This window comes from Melozone crissalis, unplaced genomic scaffold, assembly GCF_028551555.1.
Source record: "Melozone crissalis strain CALT ecotype California unplaced genomic scaffold, PUWL_Pcris_2 ptg000006l_1, whole genome shotgun sequence".
Taxonomy (NCBI): domain Eukaryota; kingdom Metazoa; phylum Chordata; class Aves; order Passeriformes; family Passerellidae; genus Melozone; species Melozone crissalis.
The window spans coordinates 56,426,573-56,437,768 of record NW_026535784.1 but is presented as its reverse complement, the minus strand read 5'-3'; the positions used below and the strand labels follow the sequence as shown (position 1 = coordinate 56,437,768).

Below are 11,196 nucleotides of genomic sequence, written 5' to 3'. Positions count from 1 at the left end.
GGCCAAGGGAGCTGGGTGGTTACCATTCACAGCCAGTCAGGTTCAAATGCAGAGTGTGAAAAATGCATGTATTTCATTATTGGCTTTTCACAAATAGTAAAATGAATATTATATGTGTTGTGTTAGAAAGTAATGCTGTATTAATTCTCTTAAGTAGTGTGGTAAATATAGTTTTAGGTTATCAAAATTGTTAAAATAGAAACTATGCTATGTAAGATGCTTTTTTAAAAGAAAGGACTTGCAGCGAGATAGCAGCAACAGGACACATGAATCTTTCAGAGAAAAAGAATTTATTGCCCTCTTATCAGCAGAAACGAACTTCTTCCCGCCTCGAAGGCGCTGTAACGATTAGAAGGAAGAAGTTGACGATGATCAGACAGAATCCTGTGTTTGAATGGAATTTATGCATCATGTATGAGATGTATGAATATGCAACAGGTTATTGTTTTTAAGGGTTAATCCTCTGTTCAGGGGTGTCCTTTTTCGGGCTCGTGCTGCTCAGAAAAAGGTACCCGGACGTCCGTAACTCTTTGTTCTTATTGTCTCATATTGTCCTAATTCAATTTGTCCAAATTACTATTACTCTAATTGTATTACTACTTTTTAAATAACGATTTTATCACTATTAAACTTTTAAAAACAAGTGATTGGCCTTTTCCACACAGCGCATCTCGTACTGCCAGGGAACAACAAGAACTGGATGAGGAATTTGCCTGGTTCCACACCCAGCGCTCTGTGAGCAGGCGGGGTACAGCTGCGGGCCGGCATTTCAGCACTGCGCTGCCAGGACACTGCCCGCATGGGTTCTGCACGCCCGAGGCTCCGCAGCCGGCCCGACACGGCGGCAGAACCGCGGCGGGGCAGCCCCGCGCCCGCGGCCCGGAGCGCGGTGAGGGCGCAGGCACCTGTTCGACACAGCGGCGGGGCAGCGGCACCCTGGGCCGCTCCTCCCCGCAGCCTGCCCGCGTCCCGAGTACGGGCTGCCCTCGGCTCGGGGCACGGCGGCGGGGAGCAGGGGCGGCTGAGGGGCGGCGGAGGGGACGCTGAGGGGCGGCGGAGGGCCCGTTGCGGGGACGCTGAGGGGCGGCTGAGGGGACGCCGCTCCGCGGGATCGCCTCGCCACCGCTCCGGGGCGCGGGCGAGCCCCGCGCAGGCGCGGAGCGGCCGCGCATGCCCGCAGCGCCCCCGCGCGCCCGGCGGCGGCGGCGGCGGCGGCGGCGGCGGGGCGAGGGGGGGGGCCGGGCCGGGCAGGTCGCGCGCTGCGCCCCCGCCCCTCCCGCGCGGGGCGGCCCCGGCCCGGCCCGGCCCCGGCCCGGCTCTGCCCGGGCGGCGCCGCCGCTTCCTGCTCCCGGCCCGGGCGGGCCACGGACGCGGCCTCCCGAAGCACGGCCACGGTAAGGGCGCGGTGTCGGCTCCTGCCGCCGCCGCCGCCGCCGCGGCGGGCGGGCGGGCGCTGACAGGCGGCAGCTGCCCTGGCAAGGGGCCGCGGGGCCGCGGCGGCTCGGGGGAGGCCGCCCGGCTGTCTGGGATGGCCTGGAGGTGGCGGGCCCGGGGGCCGCTCCGACGGCACCTCCCACCCGCCGCCCGCCCGCCGCAGCCGCACTTTCGCTTTCGCGCGGGGCGCGGCGGAGCAGTCGGGGCCGTCCCGCCGCCCCCGGGCCCGCTGCCCGCGGGTCCGCGCCGGCGGAGGGGGCGGCGGGCGGTGCCCGGAGCTGTCAGCGCACACAGCCCGGGCAGCGTGGCCGCCGGGCCGGGAGCGGGACGGGAGGCGGCGGGGCAGCGCCGAGGGGCAGCGCCTTGTTTACACGGGCGTCGGGAGAACATGGCAGCCCGGAGCGCCGGACACTCGCTGTCATGCGTGAGCGCTCCGCCGTGCGCGTCCCTGCCCGCGCCGCTGATAACAGCGCCGGTCCGGCGGGCTTTCATTGTAGCGCGGCCGTGAAACGCCGTGCTGGGTGAGCCCAGGTCGTGTTTGTCTGTTACCTTCTTGGATGCGCTCCCTCTTGTCTCTCCCCGCTTGAATAATTCAGCTTTTCATTCTGCCTGCTTCCCCCCCTTATGGCTGGTCGCTGTTGCCTGTCGTGTGACTTTTCTTTTGTCATTTAACTTCTTTAGCAGAGACATTACAACCTTACTGCAAGTTTAAAAACTGGTTCTGGGTCTAGTCCTTATTGCTCTTCCTTCTGCACTCATTCCATCTCATATACAGTGCTTTCAGAAGGGTGCTGGGAAAAGGATGGTTCTTTTGTGTTGTGCCATCCTTCTGTGCCACACATTCTTCATCTCTCAGGTTTCAGTAGTATCTGGTTCAGAAGGTGCCTGAAGTTTAGACTGTTACACACATCTTTATATGCAATAGTCTCATAAGCTACTCAGGAGCTTTACCATCATAAAACTGTCTAACTTAAATCTTACAAGTTTTTGACCCCTAGAATATACTGCCAAAGCTAATTATGGAATTTTTGCACACCGCTTCTTCTTTTTAGAGCGTGTGTTGGGGTTTGTTTTTTAAACCTACATCCTCACCATTTAATTTAATAATCTCTGCTGCGTTATTATGTAAAGTGATGAATAATTCCTCCCTACTCTGGCTTGTGGGGGAGTGGAAATGATTGTTAAGGACCAACAATCAATTCTCTGGAAAGAGAGGTGCAAGTGAGACTTGTGTCAGAGGGAAGAGAAGGTTACCGGGTGTCTTTAAATAGAGAGCAGTGTGAAGAGAGCCTGCTAATAGGATGAGATGCAGAAGGTCCAGGAGCAGCCTGCTGAAGCCACAAAGCTTTCTGCAGAACGTTAATAGTTTCTAAGTGATTATAAGCTTACATGTTTTGAGGCTTATCAGCTTCAGCTTTTGAGGTTTCAGAGCAAACTTTGGATGTTCAGATTATATATGTATGGAAGGAGATCTTCTGGTGTTTTGCTGGATTTGATGCATCATTAATTTGATCCAGCATAACAGTTTCTGTGCATTCAGGAATAAATTTACTGGATTTTTTTGGTATGAAAACTTATGAAGTGTGGTGTGGCTGGGACTACTTTGCACATCCCTTATTTTGATTTGTATTTATAAATTTTAGTGCTCGGTCTGAATTGTGAGGTACTGTAGACTGTGTGGTTGGCATGCTCCCCTGACCTCGTGGATTCAAGGATTTACTTTGTATCCTAATTTGGATATAACCTGTGCAACAAACTTTAGCAAGAAACTTAGGAGTTTTTGTTCTGCTCAGACAGCTTTTTCAGTAACTTAATTTTTCAGCTCTTAGACTCGTTGAGTTTCAGAAAAAGAAAGGCAATTTGCTGTTTCTTCTGCACGTGCCAGTACGAATCAGGTAGCCAGAGCTGTAAATATGATCTCGGAAAACATCTTTAAAAAGACTTTTCAGTCAACATGAAATGTGTTACAGAGTGTGCTGTGGTTTATCTGTGTCAGAGTGATAGTGGCATCTACTGCAGTATTTGAGGTTTTGCCTATGAAACATAGAACACCTTAGGGCCCTTAGAAAGCCATATATTGTTCCTCTTAATGGGATTCTGCAGTGATCTTGGCCGATGTACTTCTGCTCGTGCAACTAACTTAATTTTCAAGCCAACTTTCTTAACATTTTGGTTTTGATTAAACCAAAAGAAGGCTGTTTTGAAAAAAAAAAACCAAACCAAAAAACCCCAAAAAAACCCAGTTGCATCTCTGGAGGTATCTGCATGAATCTCCTCAGGATTTAATTGTGACCTGAATCAAAGGGGGATGTTGTTCCACGTGCTCGTGTGGTGGTTCTGAGTGCTGGAGGAGCAGCTGCCTCTGCTGCTCAGATTTCTGTGTGTTGGTCTTGTTTTTGTGTATGGGCATCTTTTTTCAAGCATTGTGTTTTGAGGGGTTTTTCGCCTGTTTCTTTTATAATTGAAATGAACGTGTGCTAAAGCTATTTGCAGACTTATATTTAGAGTTTTGTTTTGAAATTAGTCCTAAATAACTTCACTTGAAGTGTGGCCTAGAAGAGATGACTTTCTCTACCATCCGTTCTACAGTTTTTCAGTTGTTATCTTTTATTCTGTTGAGCTGCATGTTTGCTTCCCTGTTAATTTGATAGGTAGTTATGCACAGGGGAATCACCTTCAGATACTGTGTTTACTGGGATGTGTGTTCATCACAGTTGTGATTTTGTTTTTACTAGAATTTACAGTTGTGATTTGAAAGTTTTAAACTTTGTGCCAGAAACTCACGAGAATAGTTTGGATTTCTTGTAGGCACACCCTTGGATACGTAATGTAGGTCAGATTAATGTACTATTCAGTATGTGAATGAAGTGGTGTTTTGCAGCCTTTATTGCAAGTGCCCTGTGGCCTCTGAGGACCTGCTCTAATTGGTTGTCTTGACCAGTGAAAGTTATAAAAAATTTGAGTCTTTGGTGTGTGTTTTGTAGTGTAAATAGTTAGAAACTTCTTGCTGTTGGAGCAAAGTATTCAAGATTCAGAATTTTTTGTTTGATTGGGGCTTTGTTTTTTATTATATGGTGATGGGCGCATGCAGATTTATTTTTGTTTTCCCATGAGATATGGATAAAAATAACAGCAAGGATGTTTTTGTGGTCATAAGGGTTTTTCCAAATGTTTCAGAACTAGTTTTTCTCTGAATTTTCCATTGCCAGGAAGAACAGGAGTGGACGTCAGAACTGTAAAAACATGATTTGGTAATTTTTTTGGAAATGTTAAATTTATTTTTTCCCCTCTGATGTTATTCTGTATTTTGCTTTATTGTGAGCATCTATCCAGAGAGGAATTAAATTTGTAGTGTGCAGTTTTTTGTTTTTCTTTTTAATCGTTCTGCAGGATGTTCTGTAATTCAAAACTAGTTGTACTTTGAACCAGCTTCTGTGCTTGCTAATTGTATCACTGGGGACAGCCTAGTCTCTTACAAACCTGAACCATCTCTTACTTTAGGAGTGTGAGTCCAATTGTCTTTTGGCCTTTTTGGCTGCCTTAGTTTTGGGAAATGTGAATTTCTGAGCTGATTCCTGAAGTGACCAGACAGCATTTTCCTTTTACAGGAATGTAATGAGCTGGGACTTGCTAGAGAGAGGATGGGGAATAGATTCAGTGTCCTGCTGAAATTTGAGGGAGAAACAAGAAGTCTTCCATTGAGACACACTCCTTAGGGAGAGGGACAAGGGAGATGCTGGCTCATAGAGGAAGGGCTGTGCCTGTGGGAATCTCACATAAATGTGGGTGCGTGCGTGTGTTTGAGCGTCTGCTCTAACCCGGAACTCCCAAACCAGGCTGAACTGAAACCCTTTCACCTTCTCACGTGCTGACGAGTGGGCTTGTTGTTTTCTCTGCCCTGGCAGAGTTTTGGAAACATTGCTGGCTGAACGCCAGTATGAAGTTCAAATCCTGTTGTATAAAGACTTGGAGTACCTTGATGGACTATTCCACATATTCAGTCTGAGGATACAGTTCTGTTAATGAATGCTGAGATTCAGCATCTCACACATTGTTCTGTGTACTTTCTTTCCCCTGTAAGGTCCTTACTGTGATTTCTGCCCAGCTGGAAAATGAGACTTATCAATTATGTTTCTGCATTGCCTTAACTTCGTTTCTATAGGAAATCAGTGATTCATATAGAGATAGATCAGCATAAAAGTGATTGAAACCTTTTGTAACCTAGGAGACAGAGTTCTAGAGAGAGCCTGATCTTGTAAACAGTATTGGGTGCTTTCAATTGATGCAATTTGGCAGTTACGTGGCCACCTGTGTGGGATTATAGTACCTAAAATATAAATATACAGTAGATGTGGTCTAGTGTTTTATTTATTTGCATCAATATTTATTATCAGTGATTGTTTGTTTGCATTAATATTGTGCATGAGAATTAGCTTTGTGATGTGCTTAAGCAGAGGTACCATATGAAGCACTGTATGTTCACTGAGCTGTGAGTCTGAGTTGCAGGAACAATGCTGATGTTTGAAACAGGTTAGAAGGTTTGTGCTTCTAAATTAATATGCAATTTAATTTCTTTGGCCTTCTATTTTGGGTTATGGTTCATTGGCAATATTTCTATTCTGTGTATAAATGGAAAACTGTAGAAGAAGAAAAGATTTTGCAATAAAATTGATTTTTTTTCTTCTGAATGATTATTTTAGTGTATTCATAAGCAATTGTTTTTCTACTTAACGTATTTTTTGAATTGAAAGCCTTTTGGATAGGTAAGGAGTGGGCTTTTTGTTCTAAAAGGTCTGCAGGGTGACAGGTGTCTGCGGCTCCAAGGGATGCCTGTTAAAGGCTCTTCAGCCCGAGTCTTGTTTGGGGAGCAGAGGAACTCTTAGTTTCTTCTTCATCAAAAAGTGGTGAAACAATGGAAAATAAAGTAGTAACTTTGAGGGGGGAGGTTTGTGCTGTTACAAATTAAATATAGTTAGGTATGAGTTGTGCTTTGTCATGTAGAGTGGACTGCCTAAGTGAGCAAAAAAAGCCTTTTTTTTTTCTAAATTGTGTATATTTTTTTCTTTCTTTTCAAATTTATCTTGTGCTTATTCCTTGCTTAGTTTGTATCTGGTTGGGGAGATGATCAGCATTTGTAATTTTTGTTAGTGTAACCTTGCCTGTAGGAAGCCCAGTTACCCTGCATGAATCCACACAAGTGTTTCCCTGAATGGGCAAGATGAGTTTAGTTTAAACCAGCTCCCTGCTGTTGAAAAGCAGACTCACTGAGCTTGCCCAGTGCAGTATGGATGAGCATTTCTTTCTTCAATACATATTAGATGGTCCTGTTTTCTTGCAGACCTCAGTGATTGGTGTAGCCTTCTAATGGATGGATTTTAGTAAAATGTTGGGCCAAATTCTGTCTTTTGTTACAAAGCACTGATCTCACTATTTGCTGATGCCCTATTTTGATGTAGAGATGCAGCATGCAAGAGAAGACTTTTGAGTATAAATTATGCAAATAACTTAAAATTATTTTGTGTTTCAGCAACCTCTGCCTAGCTGTTTAAGAGCAGTGGACTGTGAATCCAAGCCTTTGATATCCTGAGGTTATCAGCATTAGTATCTTCAGGAGAGATAACAGTTCTCAAAGACTCTTCGGGGGATGCACCATGACATCAGTAGTGATTGACAATGGAGGCCCTGCCCTGGAGTTTGACAGCAAAGAAATAAAAAATCAAGAGGTCAGAAAATAAAGAGCACTTATTTACTATCAAACTTTGAAACCTTTTATTTTAATTTGAAAGAAAATTTTGCTGTGAACTTGCTGTGAAAACAGATGAAATGGATCTGAGGTTGTTATGTGAGGAGGAAGAGTGCAGCAATTTTTCAAATACCTTTTAGTAGAAGAGTTTGTTGTCACAGCAGTGGAAGCAGGAAGTCTTGAAGTCTGTAGTACAACTGTAGACTGGGTTTACAAACTTATATTCTATATATAAGCTTCCTTTAAACATCTCAGATGTGAGATATAGAACAAGTTGAGCAGAACAATACACAGACCTCTTTTAAAGTTAGCCAGCACAGCATATTTGATTGTGTTTTGCATTCTTATCAACAAATAATAAATATATTCTACTCTTTGGTAGCTTTTAATAAAGATCATCTGGCATGGTTCTGCCTCTGCAGCACTAACTGATTATATATGCTTTTACAGACATTTTCATCCTTAAATAAGTAGAGATGGCACATAGGCTTTGAAGTAGTCAGTTCTTGTGTAATAACTTAGGCACTTAACCCAAAACATGTTTGAAAGACACAGGTCAGGTGTAGGTACCTTGCAGTGCATGGTCAAAGCCTTTGTTACCTTTCATCAAGCAGAGGGAGGAGAAACTCTTCCCACAGCTCAGTGTCTTCATCAGAAAGTGTGCTCTTTTCTGATATCTTAAGCTGTCTGGTGCTTTAAATTTTCCTTAAACTAAGGCAAACTTTGAGATTTAGAACGTTCCCTCTAATGGCTGATAACTATCTGTTATTCTTTTAATCTCTTGCTTTGGAAGAAAATTTCCTGTAAAAATATTTGAAATTATTATCATTATTTTGTAAAGCATTTAAGAACATAAGAGGAAAACATTGACATAGAGTTCAATAGTGCAGTATTTAGAGCATTTTTTTTCTTTTCTTTCCTTTTTTTTCCTTTCTATAGGAAAATGAGCCTGTCTCTGAATTCCCAGCAGTGGTTGTGGAGCCAGTTCCTAGTGCCAGACTAGAACAGGGTTACGCTGCTCAGGTCCTGGTTTATGATGATGAGACTTACCTGATGCAAGATGTAGCAGAGGAACAAGAAATTGAGACTGAAACTGTGGAAACAGGTAGACTGACTTAATTCTTTTCTTCCATGAGGCTTTTGTACTTTTAGAATTCCCCAAGGAATGTGTCTATCCACAGGATGGAGGTCTTGACATGGGGTCACATCTCTTTCCTCTAAGCTTAGTTTTGCTTAGGCTTCACTGGTGCCAGGATCACCTTGGCAGGTGAAAATGTCACCTTGCATTCAGAATGCTGCATTGTAACACTGTGTCTCCTCCCTCATGAGCAGGCAGATCTTCAGTTGTGTCTTTGCTATGTACTTATGCAGGGAGTTTACTAGAGAGCTAAACTTGGAGTGTTTAACAATCAGCTGAGCCATGACGTTATTTGGAATTCAGTTTTACGCTGTGTGTGAGGCACACAAGGGCAGGGCAGCTGGAAGTAGGTACTGTGTACCTACTGTATGGGGCTCTGTTTACCCCATCCTCCAGCTCTTGTCCCTTCCTGTCTGTCCCTTCCTGTCCTGCCCTTTTGGTGCAGGAGTTTGTTATTGCTGGTTCGGTTGCAGGAGTGGGTGGCTAGGGGGAGTGGAGTTGGGTTGTCCCTTTATGGGTGAAAAGCCTAATACATTGAAATTAACACATCTGTCTATAAAATAACAAGTTAGGAATGGAGAAAGGAGTGGAGCTTTGCTGTGAAAGATTAACTGTTTAGATGAGATGAATCTCTTTGTACACCATCTCTGCAAAGAACATACATGATCAGGAAGTTTGCATTTTCTGAGAGGCACCAAAGTGTCTGCAGGAACAAAAGCTGTGCTGCTGTAGCAGCCTAATAACCTCTGACTGTTGGGCTGTGATTCCTGCTCTCCTTCCCTCTTGCTCTCTTGTGTTGCTTCTCATACTTCTCTATGCTAATCTTGCAAGAAGAAAAATAGCAAGGAGACCCTCAATTGTTTTGTATTTTTGTTGAGGTAAATTTCTGCTGGATTAGCAGAGTGTTGGAGTAGGGAGCACATGGAACTGCAGCCAATGGACAAGTCCCCTTGGGCACTCCATATGTAACTGGTGAGACCCATTGACATTGGTAGCATCTGCTCCTCTCCTGCAGCTGCCTTATTTAGAGCTGGAGTTTAAATTCATGATGTCAGGAAAGCAAAATAAAGGTGAGAGACCGTCCCAGCTGCTTAACTTGGCATCTCATTAAGGCTATGTTCATTCCTATCAGATTAGGTAAGTTTCAGTGCAGATTTCTCAGTAAACAGTGCATGCAATTGCTCATACATCCCTCTCAAGTTGGATGTTATCCTGTAGCACTGCAGCAAAAATCACAGGCATCAACTTCACAAGGTGAGCATGAGCTAGTGATGCAGGTTTTGGGACAATACTTACAATTCCAGTTTACTGAAACGTGTTTTGAAAGAAATATGCTAGTCAGGATTTCAACAAAGAAATGTAAAGAGAAGTTATGAAATAATGTATTTCTTAAATTTAATTTCTGACTATGGTAATAAAACTTTTGAGGGTAAGGTAAGTGAGAAGTGAGAGTATTCTTCCCAAACTGAGTTTTACAACTTAAGTTTATATTGGGAAACCTTAAAGAGCTTATACTTTGAACATTTTTGTATTCAGAAGTTGTTTTTTAAACATTAAATATGCTGCTTCTAGTAAGATTTTTGTAGAAAAGTGGTTAAATTAATGGCTAACAGAACAGCTCTTTTAGGATAAAGAGCTGCTGCAAATGAACTCTTTGTGTTTTTAAGCATAATTTTACAGCCATAATAAATGGAGGGAAATTACAGTTAAAAACTTGTAGCTCTTCTATAGGAATAGTTTTATGTAAGCTGCTGTTCAAAGAAAGGGACATGGGTGCTTCCAAGCCTTGATATTTGAAAGTATAGTGTTAAAATTTATAGGGCAGTTGATCTGATAATTTGGTGTCTGTGGCTGGAGGTGGTCAGAGATGTGTCTTGACTGCATGTAGCTTGTTGGTGTTTTCTGTCTTGCTTTTGTTTTTCACAGTTTGACATTAATATGTTCTTAAAAATTGAGTATGATAAGATCATTATATATTTAAATCAGTTCAAATATTTATTTGTTTTAATAGTTTTGATCTAAGAAAAGATCCATGAAAAGCCAGTAAACAGTGGCGGAGAAATTAAAGTTAATGAAGATTTTAAAAACTCTGAATGCACACCCGTTCCTACAGTCCATCTTTTAAGTATTATTTGTGTAGTGTATACCCTAATTAATCCAGTGTGGTTTTCATGGTGTAGTTACACCTGACAGTGAGTAGCGGTCCTTGCACAGAACTAATGTCCAGTGTTGGTGACAGGAGTGCTTGGTTTGGGCTGTTCTCAGGGAGGCAGTCTTGTGGGGCATGTGTTGTGAGCAACAGATACAGCCAGGAGTCTTTCTGAATTGTTTCTCATACAGAGAGGTAAGATGGGCAGAGAGAAAGTATGAAAGCCCTGAGGAACATTCATTTTGGTGATGCACCATTATTAATAAGCAGTGAATTGCAGGACAGTGAATCTGAGTGTGCTGTTTTTAAATTTTAATTTTGTAGTAGATACTGGGCTGTGGGTAGGTAGCAATTTACTGTAGGGGAGAGGTGGGAACAGGTGCCATGGTAATTGTTAATGAGAAAGCAGGCTAAGGCAATAAACAAGGTACAATGTTTAAAGAACATTTTAAGGTGCTAATTTTTTGAAGTACGTGCCTTTATTATGCTAATGATCCCAATTTAGAGAGGTGCAACAGTTAGATTTTTCTTCTAAGATGTACAGAAATCAATTCTTGCTAAAGTAGTCTCAATACATTCTACTTCCTAAATGACAGAATTAATTGCTACAAAAATTTTCATATTATTTGATAAATGTATTATTGCACCAAGAATGAGTAGACTTAATAACTTTTGTGGTTCTAGATTCTACAGACAGCATTGTAAATACTGAGACCCATCTTAAAGAATCCT

General features: G+C 43.3%; 1 protein-coding gene across 5 annotated transcripts in view; it reads left to right on the top strand.

The window, feature by feature from the left end:
- Positions 1-1,307: 1,307 nt before the first annotated feature.
- The window catches only part of ELF2 (E74 like ETS transcription factor 2), a 28,470-nt gene continuing 18,581 nt past the window's right edge, over positions 1,308-11,196 (top strand). The window contains exons 1-3 of one of the 5 annotated variants that reach the window (XM_054295583.1): positions 1,308-1,394; positions 6,962-7,157; positions 8,117-8,282. In XM_054295583.1, coding sequence (XP_054151558.1) covers positions 7,086-7,157; positions 8,117-8,282 — 238 coding nt within the window. In that variant the 5' untranslated portion in view covers positions 1,308-1,394; positions 6,962-7,085. Of the gene's footprint in view, positions 1,395-1,911; positions 1,956-4,845; positions 4,940-6,961; positions 7,158-8,116; positions 8,283-11,196 lie in introns of those variants that run through there. The other 4 variants (XM_054295585.1, XM_054295584.1, XM_054295588.1 and 1 more) reach the window with 4 other exon arrangements.